At 35.3% G+C, this 22,358-nt stretch overlaps 1 protein-coding gene across 6 annotated transcripts in view; it reads left to right on the top strand.

Moving 5' to 3' along the window:
* Window positions 1–22,358, top strand: part of CDKL5 (cyclin dependent kinase like 5) — a 259,957-nt gene that overhangs the window by 188,005 nt on the left and 49,594 nt on the right. For all 6 annotated transcript variants that reach the window (XM_077145674.1, XM_077145678.1, XM_077145675.1 and 3 more), the window contains exons 5-10: window positions 1,110–1,246; window positions 6,622–6,742; window positions 10,062–10,121; window positions 12,513–12,603; window positions 15,932–16,121; window positions 21,377–21,457. In XM_077145674.1, the coding sequence (XP_077001789.1) occupies window positions 1,110–1,246; window positions 6,622–6,742; window positions 10,062–10,121; window positions 12,513–12,603; window positions 15,932–16,121; window positions 21,377–21,457 (680 nt within the window). The remainder of the gene's footprint in view (window positions 1–1,109; window positions 1,247–6,621; window positions 6,743–10,061; window positions 10,122–12,512; window positions 12,604–15,931; window positions 16,122–21,376; window positions 21,458–22,358) is intronic.

Below are 22,358 nucleotides of genomic sequence, written 5' to 3'. Positions count from 1 at the left end.
TTAATTCGTTGCCCATGTTTTTCTTTAGCTCTTTTGGCATATTTAGCACCATATTTTTAGTCTTTGATATGTCCCAGGTTTGTTCCTCCTCATTGAAGGTTTTTGATGCTTTAATCTTCTCCTTTACCTGGCCCATAACTTCCTATTTGTATGGTTTGTAATGTTTTGTTGAAACCTGGACATTTAATGTTTTATGTGTTATCCCTGGACTTTAGACTGAGATGTTGGTTCCTTAAGCATTTATCCAGCTATTGTTCTGTCAGAGCTGTCGTTGAATGCCAGAGCTAACCCCCCCCCCAAAGAAACAGAAGGAAAAGAAAATAAAAAGAAAATTAAAAAACACGTTTTCCATTCTTTGAAGATTGTCCTGTGTAAGTACTCTCCTTCAGGGCTTATCCATAGAGTGAGTTTAGAGAATACCTCGAGGCCAAAGTTTAGGAACCTCCTTATATTGTCTTGGACATGCACATGTGGCCCTAGGAAAAAGTTTCCTCACAATCCTGGGCACTACACTATGTGTCCTACGGCTAACAATCCATTGCCCCAGGCAGCAGGACTTGACTGCCCTCCCGCAGTGTTCTTTAGGAGAGTTCCATGAGTTACCTTCTACACACAGGGCAAGTTCTAGGACAGTGACCTCAGGCCACATCAGAGAGATTGACCAGCTATACATGTCCCCAGCATGTTTATGAGTGTTGCTCTGCTTCTTCCAGAACCACAGCCAGGGAGTTGCACTGGGAGCGTGGGCCTGCTCCTCCATACCTTATGGGTAAGGGGTGAGGGAAGGGCCAGGTAGGATGCTATGAAATCCTACCTTTTTAAGTAACCTGTTCCTTGATTCCCACTTGCCCCATTACTGCAGCCCTTTAGCTGTTTTCTGAAGCTCTGAGAAAGATGTTTCTGCCAGTTCTTGCTGGCTGTTCAAAGCATTGAAGCCCTGAAGTGTCTCACTCCACAATGTTGAGTGGAGCAGGGTCTATCCTTATGCTTTTTTTGCAGAAGTACTCAAAGTGGAAGGTGAATTGGTATGTTTTCAATGTGCCTGGAATTCATTGAATAGTGATTTGAAAGCTTTAATTTTACTCTAGTTACCATTGTTTACATTCTAGAAAATGAAGAAGTCAAAGAAACAACTCTACGAGAGCTTAAAATGCTTCGTACTCTCAAACAGGAAAACATTGTGGAGCTGAAGGAAGCCTTTCGTCGGCGGGGGAAATTGTACTTGGTGTTTGAGTATGTTGAAAAAGTAAGTTGCTACTTGATACTATGGAGATTTGTTTGATTCTTCTCTTTGGGGCTGTTTTTAAATTTATTATTATTTTTATCTAGTATGAATTCATTACTATCTCTTAATGACTTGTAAATGTATTAATAATATGAGGACTTTAGAAATGAACCTAGTATCCATAATCATGAAAAAACCTGAAATATATTTAAGAATATTGTGCAATTTAATTGTAAAGAGATAATCTCACACAATATACTGATTTGGCTTCTGAAGTCTTGGTTCCTGTTCAAGAAGTAATTTTTAGATTTCCTTTATTAAACCTAAAGCAAGGCCTCTGAGGGAGTCAGGTAAATTGACAATATTAGTAAAGGATGAGAGAGGTATGCATAAGATATCATGCAAGCATGGTTGAGAGTCTGAATCAGACATAGGGCAGCAAATGAAAGGGCTCACAAAGCAATGTTTGTGAATTGCCTTTCATTTCCTTTATTTGAGTGAAGGAGATGTGCTTGAAGGAAGGTGTGGTTGAGAGGATAGATGAAATCACGTGCAGGAATTGGAAGCATAGAAGAGAAGAAAAGCATGCATTTTTCAAGTTATCTGCACCCTTGCATTAGTACTTTTTAAAAAGTTATTATCTTAGTGACAACTTTAATAATGTGGCCTATAGGCAAATAGGTACTACAGTTAGCAGTATTGTCTGCTTATGGATTTCTTGGAGAACACCTGACCTATAGCAGTTGGTTATTGTCAAGAACTAAATAAGTAAGTGCTTTAACAATGGTAGAATAAACAGAAGCCACACTAACCTTTTAAGAAGGTTCCTTGATGGCCCCTACTGATTTCCTATGTTATTATCTAAAGAAGATGAAAACTGAAGAGGTTTATATTTACTTTAGGTCAGTTCCAAGATCCTTTCTTTATCATTAAGTATAGAGTCTCACCATCATCATCACAAAATGGAGAGCAGTATTGCCAAAATGATTGACTGAGTAATGAAGCTTCCTAATTAATTCAGCCTTTACGAATTATTTTGCAAATTGAAACCATTTTAAGGTAGTTTTTTCCATCTATCAATTTAGGTATTTCTCATAAACTACCTTCCCCACCAACACAAAACTAAAAGTTGATATTAAAAAAAAAAGTTGTTTAAAAAAAATGGATTGTTGTTCTGTTCTACTCATGGTGATTGTTCGTGGTTAATAATAATTTAGTATGAAAAAATGGATGTCACCTCTGTGAATCTGTTCCCTCATTAAGTGAGATGATTTGGCAAGTCTAAGATCTCTCTGCTGGTGTCAGAGCTGCTATTGGAACTCCAGTCTTCTGAGCCTAGGCCCAGTATTCTTTCCTCTGCCCCTGTGGTTTTAAGTAGAAGGTGACCATTGGTGACAGTGACTAACAATTGATGATGAGTCTCAAGAGTGAAAGGAGAAAGATGCCCCTCAGGGTTAGAGTGTTGCCCAGTATCTGAATTCTCCTAAGTGATTCTGAGCTAGCTTTCTTGCCAGGGGTAAGATGGGGGAAGGAAATACTCTCTCCTACCTCCCTATCTGATAATCACTTTTCTGTTCTAAGATATAGTAACCATTCAATACATATTTGATAGATGAATGATAAACTGATGAATTTTTAAATATAAATGAACTATGTTGGATAGAGTATGTAATCTTACAAAATATTTACATTAAAAGAAGTTATTGGCAGTTTTTCAGATCTATCCCTCCCTTTCTGTTTCCACTGACCATTTTTAATTAAGCCCTTGTTTCAAACCTTAGAGTATTGAACTAGTAGGTATATTCCATCCTCAAATCTCTCTTATACTTCAATTCTACTATATTAATCTTCAAAAATATTGATTTTATTATGTTACCTGCTTCTCAGAGCTCACTGTTGCCCACAGAATAAAGTTCTGAGAAGCAGCGGGTCATTGAGCACTGAGATAGTAGAAGACCTTGCCAAAGAACTCGTACTCTACCTTGAAGAATAAGCAAAATTTATTTACTAAATGGGAGAGAAAGAGCAAGAAAAGGAGGGGGAAGGGGATATCAAGCAGAATTCCGTTTGGCTACAGTGGTTAACAGAGACCCAGGATTACAGTGGTTTAAACAGAATAGAAGTTTATGTCTCTCACACGTACAGCAAATACAAAGGATCACAGAACAGGACTGGTATGGCAGCACTGTTCCACAGTTGTAGGAGGCCCATGTGGTTCTGCCTTTTGGCTCTACCACCCTTGAATTGTGGCCTTTGATCTCAAAGTCCAAAATAAAGGTTTAGCCATCGTGTGCCATTGGCCAGAATTTAGTTGCATGTCCACACTACCAGCAAGACAGGCTGGGAAATGTAGTCTTTAATTTTGGACACCACAAAAATTATATTAGTATAGAAAAAGGGAAGAATGGCTGTCAGGAGACAGTATTCTGCCATTGAGGAATTTAGAATTGCATATGAAATGGGAGATAAAATTTATTTTCGTTAGTGCAAAGCTCTCTTAATTTTTTCTGTGAACTTGTTACCTCCTGTGCCTTTGTTAGTTTAAAAAAGCATTTCAAATGGGGAATCAAAAATGATGCATACACATCTTAAATGTTTTATTTTAACTTAAACATATAAATATACATTCATTTACTATTCATCATAGTTGGGGTCCAGGCATTTTGAGTATTGACCTTCTGATTGAAGTTTTGATCATCTTTTTTATATAAATCATACTCATAATTCATCAACTTTGATATCCTGTGTCAGTTTCTTTAACATGAAGCAAGAGCTTAAAACACTTGCTATTGGAAATTAAATCATGTCCCTCACAACAGGCATGTTCAGGTCCCAACCCCTGGTCCTGTGGGTGTAAACCCATTTTTAAGTAAGACCTTTGAAGATATTATTAGTGAAGGAGTACCCAAACTGAATGAGGGTGGGCCTTAATCCAATGTGGCTGAAGTCCCTATAAACAAAGGAAATGTACACAAGAGAGAAAAGCCACGTGGAACAGCCAGAAGCTGGAAGTCAACGGAATCTGCAAGAGAAAGAAGACGCTGCCATGTGATGGACAGGTCAAGGAGCCCCAAAGATTGCCTGCCAGCCAGAAGATACCCTCCCGTAAGAAGCAAGCCTTCTAGCCTCTGAAACCGTGAGCCAACAAATTCTTATTGTTAAGCCAACCCCATTGTTTAGTATTTGTTTTAGCAGCTAGAAAATTAAAACCCTTGCAGAGCAATCCTAATGCAAAATCCTTCAACATTTATACTTACCACCACCACCACCCATCCCCCGCCAATATTTTATAGTTGTCTCACTCACTTAGCAGTATTTTTAATGGCATTTCTTTATTAAGTCTTTCCCAAAGTATTCAACTTTGTTTTCTTATAAACAGCAACTCTTTTTTTTAAACATTATTTCATTGACTTATGCTATTTAATTACATTAATTAAAATAACAGTTACATCGGTTTCATAAATAGGAATGAGAGTAAACACAAATGATTCTTGGTATGCATATAACTTGACTGGTGGGAACAAAATTGTGAAGTTGTACTAGAGCCTGGTTTTCTAACTTTTTGATCTCAGGGCTCCTTTATATTCTTAAAATTATAAATATCTGGATTAACAGAAGACAGCTGGATTCTTATAACTGCTAATACATTCGTTCTGGTTGAAATGTATGAAGAGAATCTGACCTCAGTTATGTAATTGGAAAAAGGGAAATGTATTTTAATAGTCTTTTCAGATTAATTGCAGATTTTTTTTTTAAATACTATACCAAAACCCAACAAGTGATAGTTTCTTAAAGTTTAGTTGTAATGTAGCATCTGGAATCATATCAGTGAACATTTTGTACTCTTTTATGTTAAAATTTCACTGGCCTATCTTGTTCTTTCAAATGATTCTTTCACCCAGGCATGATTTTATAGCATGAAGCATTGGGCATTTGGAAAAAACTCACTGAGTTATCAGAGCTCACAAATGTTGACACATTCCACTATATAATATCAAAAAAGTCACATCTTAATACTTCTGACCTCAACAGGAAACACTTTCAGTCTTGGGAAGCTATCAAGCTTACAGTGACAGATACAAGTTTTCCAGAATTTTAATTTTCACTTCAAAGATCAAATTTTAGCATTGGTAACAAATGTTTTCAGTTGTTTTTCTTCAAGTGACAGTTTAATTTTATGTGTTTTTTGAGAAAATATCTCCCTGAATAACCATAGCTTGTATGTCATTCTTTCGAGGAAAAAAATGGTGTTCTACCAAAAAAAGTGGCTAGTTTAGTGTAGAACACGATCACCTGCAGGCTTTTTATCAAGACGATCATCATACTTTAAAATGTAGTGAAAGTGTTTTCTATGTTCTCATTTTGTCATGTTGATTTTTATAGAAGACCTATTCTCAAAAATGGATATTTAATGAAACTGCTAATTTTACTGCTTCATCAAGGATGTCCTTAACTAAAACTGGCATTATATTTTGTTTTTCTTTTCCTTCTAACTGCCTAGATTCATCCTAAGGTGCCAGCAGTTTTACCCACCAGCCCAGTGAAAAAGGCAGATACATCTTAGTATCATTATGAAAATAGTTTTGACTTCATGTGCCCTGTAAAAAGGTCTTAGAGGCCCCCAGGGATCCTCAAACAACTTTGAGAACTGCTGTCCTATATGGTAGCCTACAAACAATAAGCCGTTACTGTACTGTGGGCCTTGGTCATTTTGCTTTACAGAGGGAATGGAGAATGTTTGATTAATCAGGAAATACAGTGGATAGTGGTTAAGTGGAGTTTCCACCTAATAAAAAATTTTGCATGGATTTTAGAATGATCTCTGACTCCACACTAAGATATTTGAAGATCTATTTGTTTCGAATCTGTGAATTTTTATTTCAATCATATTTGCACAAATGTGTATTAATCATTTCTAATCTAGGGTATTTGTTTCTTTTCTTTTTTTCTTTTAAGAATATTGTTCACGTCTTCTACAAATATTTCCAAGACTTAATTTTATTTCAAGGTTTTATTGAAGATGGACAGCATACTGTGTTAAAATGACTAATGTTTTTCCCTCTTTATATATTACAATGTCTTATCCCTAATTTTCCTAATTTTTCCCTTGAAATTATTCTAAAATGATGGCTGAAGATTTTAGGGGAAATGTAATACGCACACGGCATTCTATTCCCAGCAATGGAAATAGTGAAAATGGATTTCTCTTAAAAGCAAACCTTGATTTATTACAATATCCTGATTCAGCATGAAAAATGGTATAGATTTAAAGCAAAACAACAAGAAGTCCACACTGTATATTGGGTGAATTTCATCCAAGATGCTTTTTTAAATTAACACATGATTTAGGGGTCTACCTAAATTTGGAGATTAATGGCTCCCTATTTAATATTTAGAATATGCTTGAATTGCTGGAAGAAATGCCAAATGGAGTTCCACCTGAAAAAGTAAAAAGCTATATCTACCAACTAATCAAAGCAATTCACTGGTGCCATAAGAATGATATTGTCCACAGAGGTGAGTATGGAATTTTTGAAATGGAGATATTAATGAAAACAACAAATTAATGTTAACAAAATATTTTCTGCATTACTATTTTAAGACTATTTCCATAAGCATTGACATTTCCATTAAAAAGTTAAATACATTTTCAAAGTTCATGATATGAGAGATTGTTTTGTCCTTTAGCTCTTCCTTTGTGCCACCAAAAAAATGGACTACAACTTTATTTGGATCTTGTGGTGAGATCTTTGTGTTTGCATAACCAAATCTACTCTCAACTGTTGCAACGCCTAGTGTCATAGAGAACTCAACAAATACGACCTTTGAAGCTCTTATGGGGGAGATGGGGTGAGAGCCTTTTGGTCTTGCAGGTAGATCAGGTAATGAGAAACAATTCAGAATCAGATTTTATGTATGGGCTTTTAGTCACTGCGGCCCTATTGACAGTCACTTCTTACTCCCTCTTAGACCAACAATCTCTAATCTGTATCTTCCTCTCCTGCTTTTCCCTACCCCTGTTGGTAGAAAATACCCATTGTTTGTAGATTGTAGGCATGATCAACATGGTATAAAGGCCATGTTTATACTTCCATAAACTTTTGTTTTTCCCGGAGGTGGTGATTTATGGCAATAAAGCTGAAATTACTTGTGAAGCATCTCCTTCTCCTCTACATAGTTTATCTTTCCCTGATAAATCTCTCTTGCATTCTAGAGTTTTATAGCAGTGGGGCACAGATTGGTAGAATAATGAAGCTAAAAGATATTTGTCAGAAAATTCTGCAATATCCACTTCTTTTCTTTGAATTACAAGATAATTGAATGCTACATTTTAAATTATCTATACAAATAAGGCTACTGCTTTTAAAATATTCTCACTTTAAGAATATCTTAAAGATCATGTGAAGAGTGCCAACTCCTACTGTTTCTAGAAAGAGAGAGTTTATGTTTCTACTTGTGTACCAGTTACCTTATCAAGGTTATTGGTGGCATGAATTGAAAGATCTCCTCATCAACTGGACATCTAGCATTTGGGATAATGATTCTAACAACAGTTTATACTACAGTTTGAGGACATCAATAAACAACTGATTTAGCTACATTTCTGTAGTAATACTGTGATTTACTTAAGTGTATAGTAAATCAGTAGTTAAACCATGATTCTGAAATCTGTAGATTTCATGCCAAATTCTTTCCTTTTTCCATTTTTACCTCTACTGTATGATATAGGTGATAGATAATATACTCTAAAAATGGGATTGTGGAATGCTTCCCGAGGAGAGAATCACATTCCATTTTCTGTGTATTTGTACTCCTTAACTCCTGCTACATCTTTAATCCATGGAAAAAATTAGAAATCTTACCTTGATTCCCATCCAGTATGGATTCAGCATTAGACATATTTAATTGTGAACCACGGGAGAAAAGCTAAAATGATATCTAAATATAAAAAATGATAACACAGAAAACCATAACAGAAAATATACATACATATTTTTTTCTCCAGTCTAATGCTAGCTACTTATTCTCATATGCGTTTTAGGGTACCTTTCTTCTGTCTCCAAAATTTTGTGTTTTTAATATTTATGAAATAATAGTTCCTTGAAATATGTTGCTTTGATTCAGTCATTCTTAAATTCCTTTCAGAGATCAAATTAATCCCATTAAGATTTAAAGGAAAAAAATACATTTGAAATTGTGGAGCTGTGTGTTTCTCGAAAAGAAATTAATTGAAACTTTTAATTATCGGCATAAAATGTGTTACTACGCTTTTTACTGCCACAGATTTCCATACAAACTACTTTGGATCTTTAAGTACAGTTTTAATGATTGAACATTGTCAGTCAGCTGAAAATTGAACTTTTCTTTTTCCAGGTCCTTTCAGTTTTATGATATTAGCCTGAATAAGAAGTTTATGGAAGTATTGCACATGGCAACAATATTTATATATTTTACTTTTGATTTTGAAATAATTTCAAAATTACAGAAAAGGTACCAGGACTGTTGGAAGAACTCCTATATACCCATCCCTTAGAGACCCATTAATGTTTTCCCAGTTGTCCCAACAATGTACTTCATAGAAAATGCTCTAATAAAGCATTATGTGTTGCCTTTAGTTTTCATGTCTCTTCATACTCTCAATCCAGGACAATTCTTCAGTCCTTCCTTGACTTTCATGACCATACCATTCTTAAAGTTAATGTGTCAGTTATTTTGTAGCGTGCGTCTCAATTTAGGATCATCTGATCCTTCTTCATAATTAGATCCAGGGATATCATGGAAGCCATGCTAAGTTTTTCTCATTGCATCCTATAGGGTGATACATGATTTTGGTCTGGTGATGTATACTTAAATAAGATGGTATGTGCCAAGTCATTTCAATAAAAAGTTGTTCTTTTTCTCTTTATAATTACTAAGATTTTTGTGGAGACATACTTTGAGACTATGTAAATATTCCATTTTTCATCTAACTTTCACCCACAAGTTTTGGCATATATGATGTTTGTTGCCTGAATTATTACTACAATTGTTACCAAACGGTGATTTTTCTATTTCTGTTACTTAATCTACATTTAATAGTTGGCATTCTACTATGAGGCAGAATTTTCTCTACTCCCTATTTATTTATTCACTTATTTAACTCTGCATGGACACAAGGATATTTTATTCAATGAGTTATAATCCACTTCTACTACTATTTATTTTGATGCTCAAAGTGTCCTGGATTTGGTCCTTCGAACTGGCTTCTGTGCCCTTTACATGAGCATTTCCTTACCTCCTGGTATTAGCTGTCTTCCAGATTCATTTGTACTTTCTTTGCCCCAGCACATCTTTTTCTAAGAAGACCTCTTCTATTTGTGGAAAAAGGTTTTAGAAATCAAGATCTGGATGGTGGTAGGGATGCCCACTGCCATTGGGCTGTTGCTGCCTCCAGGCTCTCTCTGTGGACAGAACTTTCATAGAATATAGAAACATCTATAATTAATTTTATATCTGTATATCTATTAAGGTATGTATTTGTATGTGCGTGTGTTAGAAAGCATTAGTTCACACCAGTACCTTCCCTTCCAACACAGTATCACACAGGGTTCATCCTCCTTCCTCCCCTATTTTGCAGAAAAATTCCTGACTACATAATCCTCAATATATTTACATTTTTGCTCAGTCTCCCTGTGTGTAACATATCCTCCAATTCACTGGGCCACTGCCCTGCTCAGCTTCCTCCCTCTGGCTGCCCTTCTTACTTAGGTGTAGCTAATGGCTTTTTAAATGAATCTTTAAGGAGAGTGAAAATTGAACATTTTTAATGATTGTTTTTTTAATCTTAATACTCCAGATATAAAGCCAGAAAATCTCTTAATCAGCCACAATGATGTTTTGAAACTGTGTGACTTCGGTAAGTAAAAAAAAACAACAGAAAAAGAAATTGAGTCATGGTCTTTACAGGGTTAATAGAGCGCACAGGTAGGTTTTGAAGGCATATGCAAAGTATTTTTTCTGTTTTGACTCAGTTTGGCAGAGGAACATTCTATTGGGTCATACATTGAGAAATTGATTGCTCACTGGAGGAATACTATTCCCTCTTTGCTCTACTGTTTTTAAATTCATTATACAGTATTTCTTCAAGGAGAATTCATACAAAGTGGTTACATGTACGTGCATCTGTTCATAAGCCCAGCACCTAACAAATCCAGAAAGAAAGTTTTCTAGGAAATATCATTATGAACTTCTCATTTGAATAGGGTAAAAAAAAATGTTTTGAGTGTTGGTAGAAATTGTTCTAGGCTTAATTATAAAAACTAAAGATACTCCTATCTAAATACACATGTATGTATTCTGTATGTGTGACAGTTATATTTTTGTAATGGCAAAAGACATTTTTAGAGTCTTCCATTTATTCCATTTAATAGTTCAGTGAATGAGATTCGTAATTGATGTATAATATTCAGCTTCTGGTTGATCTTATAAGGAAGTTTTAAGTTGTACTCTATCCTAGGTGAAAAATATGTATCATCTCCTATATATAACTGTATTAAATATTTAAATTAATATAATTCAAAAAAGTTTTAAAACTATAAATTACAGTGCTAAGGTCATGAATCAGTTTATAAAATTATACTTTCACCTAATCAATATGCTGACAAATAACGACTTTTTTTCATCTTAATGCAATGTAGTTATCCACATATAAATTACAGTGCCTCTCCTTATCATAAACAAAAGCTAGACTAGATTAGAATTTAGGAGAGGGACCACACAGGTGAGAAGTGGAAACATCCTAAGAATTCTCTTTGTAGAATGACCAGTTTTGTTCACTACTGTAGCACTTCAAGGCACATGCAGCTATTTTCACTCACTATTTTCAAAGAAAGTGAATATCATAAACCTGCTTACCTGAGAAAAAATGTTTTAAAAGACTTAATTTCCTTCATAGTTTATGATAAGGAATATTGCAAAAAAGTTTCCTGCTATATCCTAAACCCCTTAAGTGCTTAGGAGAATTAAAAGTAAATATCAAATAGTGTATCTAAAAGATTTTGATCTTGGCATTTTTAGCATGTCCTTAGTGTTATGATTTTCAGGATCACTATCTATTTCTGACTTCCTGTTCATGGTCATGATTACTACCAAATAAATCATACTGATACTTTTATGTAAGTCATGCACCATTTATTATGTATATTATACATCTATGGGGAGGTGATCTGTTAAAACTCCAGAGTTACTGAAATTTCTACAGCAAGTTATAAATGCAAATGAAATGCCTGTAAAATGGTAAATAATAGAAGAGTGCTCCTTATTTAACTTCATTTATTAAATAAAAAACTTTAAAATAGTAAAGAAGTTCTGTGGATATGTACCAACAAGGGCTTTCTAATTGCTTTCCTTCCCAGAGGGTGCAGCTCCCTTTGTTTGGAATGAAGAACCCCATTCAAAAATACAAACATTTCTTCAAATTATGCTTTGCAAGGAAATAATGACTAACTGAAGTTAGGATTTTAGATTTTGTTATGTTTTTTAATTTTTTGCTATTTAATTTTAAGGAATGCAATTTTCCTCGTTACAAAACCTTAAATTTTACCCCTAATTTTAATGTTCAGGTTCCCTATAACTATTTAAAGTTAACATATATTGCTTTTAATGAGTTAAATGAATAATTATCTTATCCTGCCAATTTATTTTGTGGCTCTGAAGTGGCCCCAAACCGTTTGAGAGGGCAAGGAAAATAGTGTAAGTCACTGAGGTAATTAAGATACCCCCAGTATGCTTCTCAGTCATGTTAGGAGATGAAAATAATTTTGGCCTGCCTTGTACCAACATTGCTAACTGTTAGTTGTTTACATAGTGGCTGCAACTGTCCAACAGCAATTGATACGAAAATAATATGTATGTGTCACAAGGTGGAATTAGTGAACATCTATACACTAGTTTAACTTTGACTTCTGGGTATTATGGGGACTTCATTTTGTTCCAAAGATTTGCACATATTGGGTTACCTGATTTTAAAGTATGCACTGAATATTTACAAAAACATGCAGTGACTTTGAAAACATGAATTTCTTTAGCATAGAATAGAGACTGGTATGATAGTTAATATATTTTAAGTTTTAGTTGATATATGAGCCATTGATTAGCTTTTTTAATATGATAAACAGGCCTTTCAATAACAGTCATTTTGTGCTTTAGACAAGTTAATTTAAAAGATTACTAGCACTGAAATATTTTACCAACATGAAATTATTATTTCTTTTAAAAAATTATGCCTTTGGGCTTTGCTACCTTTCAGGTTTTGCTCGGAATTTGTCAGAAGGCAATAATGCTAATTATACAGAATATGTGGCCACCAGGTGGTATCGGTCCCCAGAACTCTTACTTGGGTGAGTTACCTTCCCAAAATAGTAAGACATCACATCTGCTGGTCCTATATCAATAGCTTTGTAGGTCATCTATGGAAAATAAGAACTTCAGTTAGTTAAATGTATCATTTATCTATTACATTGCAGCAAACCCTCTCAACATTTAATAAAAAATCCATTATTTTATTTGCTCATGATTCTGAATGTCAGCAATTTGAGAGGTCAACAATTTGAGTTTAGCTGGGTGTTTCTTCTCCTGGTCTCTCCTAGAGTCACTCATGCTGCTACAGTCAGCTGACAGGTCATCTGGGGGTTGGTTGGTCTAGGGGGCCTTAGTTCGGATAGGACATCTCTGTTCCCTGGGAACTTATCCTCCAATAGGGTAGCACAGGCTTCTTCATCTGATGGCAGAAGAGTTCCCTGCAGGAAGAGGGCAAGCCTCTGTTTGTATGACTTTTGTTAATATCTCATTGGCCACACATGTATAACTGTGAAACCGAGATTCAAGGTTGGAGAAATAAACTCCACCTCTTGATGGGAGGAGTGGGGCAATGTCACATTGTAAAGTGGCAAGCATACCAGAATGTGAGGAATTATTGCAACCATATTTGCTAATCATCTTCCACATTGAGAATGTAGATGTCAACACTTTGATATTCTGTCTAAACCAATCTGTAAACACACACCCTGACATATTTTGAGCCAATTCATCCATTCATTCATTTGTTCACTTAACAAATGCTTATTGAGTGTCTCTTCTGTCTAGTCACTTTGGTAAATACCAAACCAATTGCTATTTTTATTCTGAACAAAGTAAATACTGTTTGATAATAAATGGCTATTTAAGCATTGCATTAATGATTTCCTCAGCAACTTCTCCATCTACATGGCCCCTGCCTGCCACTTTCAGTGTGCTTTCATCCCTTTGTTAACACCAGAAAAGGACCTTCTAAGTGTCTTATTTTTTTCTTAATACATTTTAGCTTTAGTGCCTAAGAAGGATACTTATTGTAATCCTGATATCCGTCAAATAGTTTCATTAATAATTATCTCCCTATCCTAGTCATAGCATTTTCTTATTTCCCTTAGATTGTATTTCCTTCTTTGGGACCACCCAAGAATGAGAAAAGAAGAAGGCACGCTATACAAATAGAATTAGATATGGTGATAATAATGACAAGTGCACAGATTGTAGGTTCCTCTCTTTTTCTTCAGAATTCCATACGTGTATCTGGGGGACAGGAGAAGTTTAATTTTTGAAAGATGTTTTTTATATTATAGCAATAAAAATTTATAGATTTCTTCCAAAGATCATGATGAGTACATGTTTGTTACTCACTGATGTTTTTTTTAATGTTAATAATTAATTTCCCAATATCTACCAATTATCTGAGGTAATTATTGATTCATTACTGACCTGGACATGTAGGAATTACTGGCCACAATTGTGAAAACTTTACTATTTTTTTTTTTTTTAATCAAGAGCTTGCTTTATCCTGAGAAACAAATCCTGGGTAGCCACTTTATTACCTCTCTTCTTTTAGAGTTTCTGTGTGCTAATTTTTAAACTTGAATCTAGGGTTGACTGTTCTTTTGTGTCTGTTTATTATGTTTATTCTTCTGTATACCTCTTTCTGGACCCACTGGGATGCAAAGTCCTTTTCTTTATTTTTTTTGTGGGTGCTTGAGGGGGATGGGTTTGGACTTGAATTTACTGGACATTGTTTGCCAATGAGAGAAATGAGTATGAAGTAGATAATTCTTAGAAATCTATCCAAGACTTATGTATGGTAGAACTCATTATGATACAGTTTTATCTATAAAGTGGCCCCAAGGAGTTCATTCCGAGGATAGCCTTATTATGAAACTTCACGGAGTATTAGCTGCCTAATAATACCTGTAGGAATTCTGACATAACGTCTACAGATGTGTAATAGCTGCCAAAAGTAGATAGGACAGTGCAACTAATCTGAGCCAAATTAATTATTGCTAAATTAAATGGTTGCCAAGTAGTAGTTGAAGAGCCAGATTACTTATGTAAAAATCCCTTTGAAATCAGTTATACTTTGTTATATATTAAGCATTTTAATTTTTATACATTCTTGAGACTTTATTTTTGACATTTAAAATAGTTCCATCTACATAAATTATTCAAATCAGTTGACAAGAAGAAAAATAACTTGCAGTGAGTATGGGGAGATTTTCCATAGCTTTCTTTATCTTGCACTATGGAATGAATTTTCTCTATATATACAGATATAAATGTAAGATTAGATTTATTCCTTCCCCTAACAATCTACCAAAAAAATTTAAATGAAGTTTCCTAATATGATTCTTAGGTTTTTGTAGGAAGGAAATCAGAAAAGTAAAATATTCCCTCATTGTTGGCAATGATTTATCATCCTAGAAGCATTTTTGTTCAATATTAGTAAGTGCTTTATTTTAGAGTATTTGATAAAGTTTTATATTATTACTATATCATTATGGCATTCTAGAATTTCATCCTGTGTTGTTTTCAGATATTTTATTTTGGCTTTCCCTTCTTAAAGCTTGGATTGTTAATGTTTGAAACTTAAGGAGTATGGTTTCTTACTTAATCTGCCTTGTATGGTTTGACTTATGTCTGTAGGTACTGGGATGTAGATACATAGCTGTTCGGGGGATACCTAGATTTCCATGTATAGCCTCTATTTATTAATAACAGTAACACTTTTATAGGCTTCTGGTAAGTAAACTCAGATCCTAGAAAAAAGTTATAAACTGAAAAATGCTTTGCCGAAGATAGCTGTCATAAATCTCCTTACATATTCAAATAAATAAGACAGAGCTTAGTACATTCCTAGCTATTAGAAATTATGACTCTCAGTAATCAAAGGTTAAATAATATTCAATGTTTGTTTAAGAAGCACATAAGTCAGTAGTACATTTTAATAGACTAAATTAAAAAAAAATAGCTAAAGGATAATTACCTGGACAATACACTTTTTAAAAGCATTTCATTCCCCACAGTGAGGCATTAGTCAGATCGGATGTGTGCACTGTATTAGGGTTTATTAAGCCATTCATGTTCAAATATACCCAGATGTGAATAGGTTTTGAATCAGTATGTACTGACTAAATTGCTGTTAAACTGATGGCTCTGGTAGCTTAGGTTTATTCACTTGTGTTCTGGAATTTTACTTGTATATCCATGATTTCTTTTTTTCAGCCTTACTTTTTTCCATGTGCTACTTTTTAATTCCCTCAATACGTAAATGTGCTTTATTCATGAATCTGTTCAAAATAATTTGAAAATTATTAGAACGTATTTCTTCAGTTGCCAAGATTTATCTCTCCCTTTGCTTTTCAGAGCTCCCTATGGAAAATCTGTCGACATGTGGTCTGTGGGCTGTATTCTTGGGGAGCTTAGTGACGGACAGCCTTTATTTCCTGGAGAAAGTGAAATTGACCAACTTTTTACTATTCAGAAGGTGCTAGGACCTCTTCCATCTGAGCAGATGAAACTGTTCTACAGTAATCCTCGTTTTCACGGGCTCCGGGTAAGAGGTTTTGTGAAGGGTGGGCCACGGTGGCTCAGCAGGTAGAATTCTCGCCTGCCATGCCAGAGACCCGGGTTTGATTCCCAGTGCCTGTTCATGCCAAAAAAAAAAGAGGTTTTGTGAAAACCCTAAATGGCATCGTTATAGCAGTATTTATATCATTGTCCATTGAACAATGGGTGCTGAGCTATCCATTGAATACCCACTATAATATTTGATTTTTGAGTAGTATTTGTGAACAATAAAAGAAAGTGGTCAGGTTTTGAAAGTGGGAGCTGCTAATGTTGCTTTTTCTAATTTCTGTGTTCTCATTTTAAAAAATCTTTTTTAGCTTATGCATAATAGTACTGTAAACTTCAGTTATCTTAGAATTTTTCTTTACCCAAAACATTAAACTTCTCTAAAAGATACAAATTGTGTGCATAACTGCTGCTGATTTGAGGAAACTTATTCGTAGTGATTTGAGGAAGATTATTAGTACTTGTATTCTACAGATATAAAGGTGCTTTTTTCAGTAGGCATTTCTTGTCCGTGTACAATGAAACTTCAAATCTTCTTTTCAAATTAGCATATTGCTAGTTTGGGCTTCCTTTCCTAGACTTGTTAACTTTGTAGAAAACTAGTTCTCTGAGGTTATGCTGAAAAAAGTCTTAGAAAGTATAAGCTTTTCCCCAAATGAGGGACATCCAACTTACAGTAGTGCCTTAGTAGGGTGTCTAGTTAGTTATAGGCTGCTTCTCCCTTCTAGTGACCCCCAAATCTTTTCCAGTTTTCAGCTACCCTGTTTTGCCCACGTGCCAATTGATTGTCATTGTGGGAACTATAAAATAACCTCACCACTGCTTTCTTCCTTTCTTTTCAATGTATGACTCTCAAACTAAGTCTTTTATAAGCAAAAAATTAGCCAAATTATGACCATTAATTAAGGTACAAGTAGCGCATGTGGTACTTTTATATTTGGCTCTATGGAGTTACAGGCATTTGTCATAGTGGATACAGAGAATATGGTAATAAATAGACTTGCCCTCAGCCTAGAAGAAAGAAAATCTGTGATATTCAGAAATGAAGTTAGAATTAATGTATGAATTCTCATTTCACTGCCAATAAATCGAAACTCCTTATCAGTCTGTGAGACCTTGCTTGATCTGAACAGTGCCAGCAATTTGACCTTATCTCATACCTATCTCCTTCCCCCACCCTCCCCAAACTCTCACCATACTTGCCTTTCTTTTTCTTTCACTTCCATAAATATTCCTAGTTTTTTCTAGTTTCACAGATTTGCTTCCTTTGCCTGGTTCTTTCTCAATACTGTAAGTCTCAGCTTAGAGAGCCTTTTTTTTTTTTTTTCACATGGGCAGGCACCAGGAATCGAGCATTCTTGCCTGCTGAGCCTTTCTTAAATGCCCCCTTCCACTGACCACTGAGCGTACATACTGCCCCAACCTCCTCCCTAGTCTCTTTCCTGTAGCACCCTTTTTTCCCCCTTCATAGCACTTATCAGAGTGTGTGATTATTTGTTTGTTAGTTTTTAGCTATCTAGCTTCCCCCACTAGGATATACATTCCCCAAGGATTGAAAACATCTGTTTTTTCACTGTAGTCTCAGCATCTAACACAAAGCTTTGTGCATCTAGTAGGCACTGAATAAATATTTGAATGATTGGTTGAACCATTGTCATCAGCTCTCAAGCTGACATTTATGTCCCTACTCTCCATCTCTAATGCTTTTTTTCACCCTCATCACCGTTTGCCTGGTCTGTTGAAAACCGCGCCCAAACTCATCCTTTCTAAACTTTCTTCACTTCAATCTGTTCCTACTGCCTTTAGAATTACTTCCCTCCAAACTGCATATTTAATTCTGTCTCCACTGTTGTTTAAAAAGTTCTACAGGAGCACTGATATATTGCCAATAAACTTAAACTCCTTAAGGTATATTTCATTAAAAGCCCCTTTTCTTCACCCTCCACACTCTTCTTCTACCATTTCCTGTCCCTTCCCGACTACCCTTCTGCCATTTTGTACTTCTTACCATTTCTTGTTGTTTTTACACTGCTGCATTTCCTTTTCTGTAATGCTCCTACCTCACTTTCTGGAAAGTTCCTCCTCCTGCTCTCTCCCCAGACTCAGGTCAAAGTCCTCCTTCCCTGAAGCCTTTCTAGACTTCTCCAGACAGAATGAATGACTTCCTCTTTCTTTTTTTGTTCCTATAGCAGTTTGCTCATGTCTCTTTTGCATCTTCTTTTTGTTTGCAAATATGTATTCTCACTGGTCTAATGAATTCCTTGAGGAAATGAACTATTTTGTACATCACTGTATTTGTAGCATACCTAGAAAAGTACCTACTAAGTGTTGAATGATTGCATTTAGCCTGACATTTTAACTTTTAACTGCTGGAACATTAAGCTACGTCTGCTGGCTGATATCTTTGCCTGGAACTTAGGTTTAAAAGGCTTTATGCTGGATTCTCTGAAAGGGTGCAAACAGATAACTGGCATCGTCCCTGGCCTTAAGTAATTTACAAACTAGCTGAAGAATTAAGACTCTCATGTATGAAACAATTAGAAAAAAATACAGTTTATAACAAAGCATGATATATAATAAAGTTTGGCATTCTTTACTACATTATATTGTTTTCCAGTATATCAAATATTATGGAAAGTTAGAAATCATAATTCATTGAATTCATTAGAGAAGACTTTATGGAGGTTTTGAATTTTGAGATTTGAAATGGATACTGAATAACAGGTAGCTTTTGAATTAGAGAGGCCATATAAAAACTGTCTTTCCTCATTTGTCTATAATTCTGTTTGTTCATAGGCCTCCTTACTAAACACTATTATCTATAAAATGCTAGCCAGTATATGACAAAGTTGGTTATAAATATCCTTCAGGGAAATTGCTGTTTCCATGACACTTTGATTTTTATAAGCCTTAATATTTTTACATTTTAGTCTGAAAGTGTTTGTCTTGTTTTAACTAAATTAGTTTAATCTTTTTTGAGATTTAACATCTTTTGAAGGAAAAGCTTTCCTTTATGATTTTACTTGAGAATGTCTGTAGCAGATAGGGCATGTGAGCTATAGCTGCTATACAAAAACCAGTCCAGTGCTGTCTGCATTCAATTGTATAGAGATTGGAAAATTAACAAGATGTTGCTCTAATGATGTGCATTATTTTGAAAAAGTAGCAATTGATGTCCCACCATAGAGGGCCAGGGCTCTGCAGTGAAACTGCTGGAGTTCAAATCCCTTCTCCATATTTACTGCTTGAATGATCTTAGGTAAGTTAATTCACCATCCTATGCTTCCATTCTTTGGGTGTACAGTGATGATAATAGAAGTACCACTTGATGACAGGCTGTTGTGAAGACTAAGTGTAATATATGGGAAATCCACGAACCACTCCCTGGTACAAAATAAGTGCTCAGTTAAGAGGCACTCATATTTTATTGGCCACATGATTAAAACAAAAACATAAATACTACTGAGTAGGTACACTTTAAACTTTTATGCTTGAGTTTGGGATATTTGTTGACTTACCTCATGCTAGAATGGTAGATTTCATTTAAAAGTGCATAAATTAAAAATGCTTTGTTAGAAATCTCCTTGGTCATTTTTGATTCTGATTTCTTTTGGCTTTCAGCATTAATTTTCTTATCAATGAAATGTCACTTCTAAAAAAAGAAAAGGGAGGGGTATCCGGTAGCATAAGATAGACTTTATAAGCACGAGATTAATTAAAATGTACCAGCATAGAGCCTTTTATCCCAGCATGACAGGTATCTCTCTCTTTGGGCTGATAGTTAATGTTCCAACAACATCAAAAGGAACCTCTTTACCTCTCTGAGGAAAGGCACCTAGGTTTGCAGAGTGTGGGTTTGGATCACAAACTTGGTGCAGATACCAGTTCTACTGCTTTTTAATTATATAACTTGCCATGAATAAGTTATTTAAACTTTTGATCCCCACGTTCCTTATCTCTAAAATAAGAATAATATCTAAAATGCCTTGTGTAGCATTGCTTCCTTCAGAAATCGGTTTTAGGTTATTGCCTGTGTCTGTGTTAAATTCATGTTATTCCTTCTACTGCCTCAGTCTGGAAGGTGCTGTCCTATTTCTATCTGTCTTCACATTTTTCTTATCTTTCAAAACCCAGTTCATATATTACCTATGGATTTTTTTTTTTCTGCAGCTGCAAACTACATTGGTCTCTCTCTGGGCTTCAACTAAGATTTTGGGCTACACAGCTTAGCACTGACTGCTTTCTCAGCCAGACTGCAGCTTCCTAAGATGCAAGGTTTAGGTCTTACCTAGTTCTATATCTCTTGCTTGTACTTACCACAGTGTGGGGTTGATGTCAGAATCACTTCTTAAATACCTTTTAGCTTTTACTACCTAACTAATCCTCCCATGCACTTATCTAGCACATTTAGTGATTTCTTATCTTGAGAGACCCTTATGTTGTTATAAAGGAAATATATACAAAAAGCAGACTATCTCTCACATTTGGAAGTTGTACATGGCATTGGGCTCTGCCAGTCATTAGAAAAAACCTAATTTTTTTTCTATAGCTCCAAACCACATTGGTCTCTCTCTGACCTTCAGCTAGGATTTAAAACTGCACAATTTAATGGTGCACTTAGATATTGCAAAATATGAGAGTTGGCAGAGGGAAGGATACAAAATCTAAATAAATGTGACCCCTTCCCTTTGATTTTATTTAAAAAATGCATTTGTTAATCTAGGAGCCTATGTCTGCCTACGAAGGAAGGAATTGAAAACAGGTCATTAAAAGTGTATATTAGTAGATCGTGTGCTTGAATTCACCATCTCCATTTCTTTGGCCTTTCAGATACTGTCCTCTCACTGCCTTTTTCTCAATCTGTTGTCTTATCATATCCCTTCTGCTAATCCCCCAATTACTGTCAGAAATTAAGAATTGTCTGTATTCTAAACAGGAAACAGTATACCATTTCAAATTTGTATATTTTAGTTTGTTTCACATGCTTCAGTATTGTCTGCCTAGATTTAGGTATCATCTTTTCAGCTGAGTCTTCCTGTTATTTAACACCCAAACCTATTAATCTCACCTAAAATCCATAGGCACGAAAAGTAATGTGCAACTGAAATAGATTTGACTTTGTTGGCACTGAGGCAGTAACTTCTACTCATCTGTCACCTTTTCTGGCACTCATAGTCACATACACACATGTATCCTTCCCAACATGCTAACATTTCTTTCATGTTGTTCTTACAGTTCCCAGCTGTTAACCATCCTCAATCATTGGAAAGAAGATACCTTGGGATTTTAAATAGTGTTTTACTTGACTTAATGAAGGTGGGATAAGTTGATGTTGTATGTTGATATAAAATGTATTTTGGTTCATGATTCTCTTGTATCTACGTGCAACCATAGCCCACATTTGTGAATTAAATGTTCTGCTAATAGATGGTGAATAATAGGAGGCTGGCTCATGTAAAAAGGCATGTAATTTATTTAAAGTAACAACAGAATTGTAGCATTCCATCTAGGCAGAACCATGCAATACCTAAATTACATTCTTAAAATGGATAGAATAATAGAAATCTGTTAGTACTCAAGAGCTGCTCAGGCATTAGGATTTAAAACAAGTCTTAAAACTAATATTGAAAGAAAAGAGATTCTAAAAATTTGTGTATATGAGCTATATAGATTTTATCATAACATGCTTCTGCTGTTTTCTAACTTGGCCTCTTCGCTGAGACAGCTTGGCCCTTTCTGGCTCTGCTTTGGACACATCAGGATCATGGCTATTGCCTTGACCTGAGTCTTCTCATGCTAGGCCCCCTGACCAGAGGTAGTCCTGCTCTGAACTACTAAAAACTTTCTCTAATTTTTTTATTCAAGTTTTTCTTCCCTGGTCGACAGCCTCTTGAATGAGAAGTGATTGTCCTATTTCCCTAGCTTTCATTGCAATCAGTCAGTGCATAGGCAAGTACTGGTTGTTTGATAGTAGACCTTGAAAAAATACTTGTTGATGATCAATTTTGTTTTATGCCCATTCAGTCACCTGTCAAAATCAGTGGAGTGTACGCTGTGTGCCACCTTTAAATGCATACTTAGCGCAGCTGGAAATTGTGGAGCAGTGCTCTGAAGATTTTGCTGCACTTTAGGTTAATCTGTATTCCAAGGAACACTGTGTAAATAGGTGTGGGGGTGGAGGTGGGGGTGGGGGGGTGTGGCTGTTGGGAAAGGCCAC

This window comes from Tamandua tetradactyla, chromosome X (assembly GCF_023851605.1).
Source record: "Tamandua tetradactyla isolate mTamTet1 chromosome X, mTamTet1.pri, whole genome shotgun sequence".
In the NCBI taxonomy this organism is placed as follows: Eukaryota; Metazoa; Chordata; class Mammalia; order Pilosa; family Myrmecophagidae; genus Tamandua; species Tamandua tetradactyla.
This window is presented reverse-complemented; position numbering and strand designations above follow the sequence as displayed.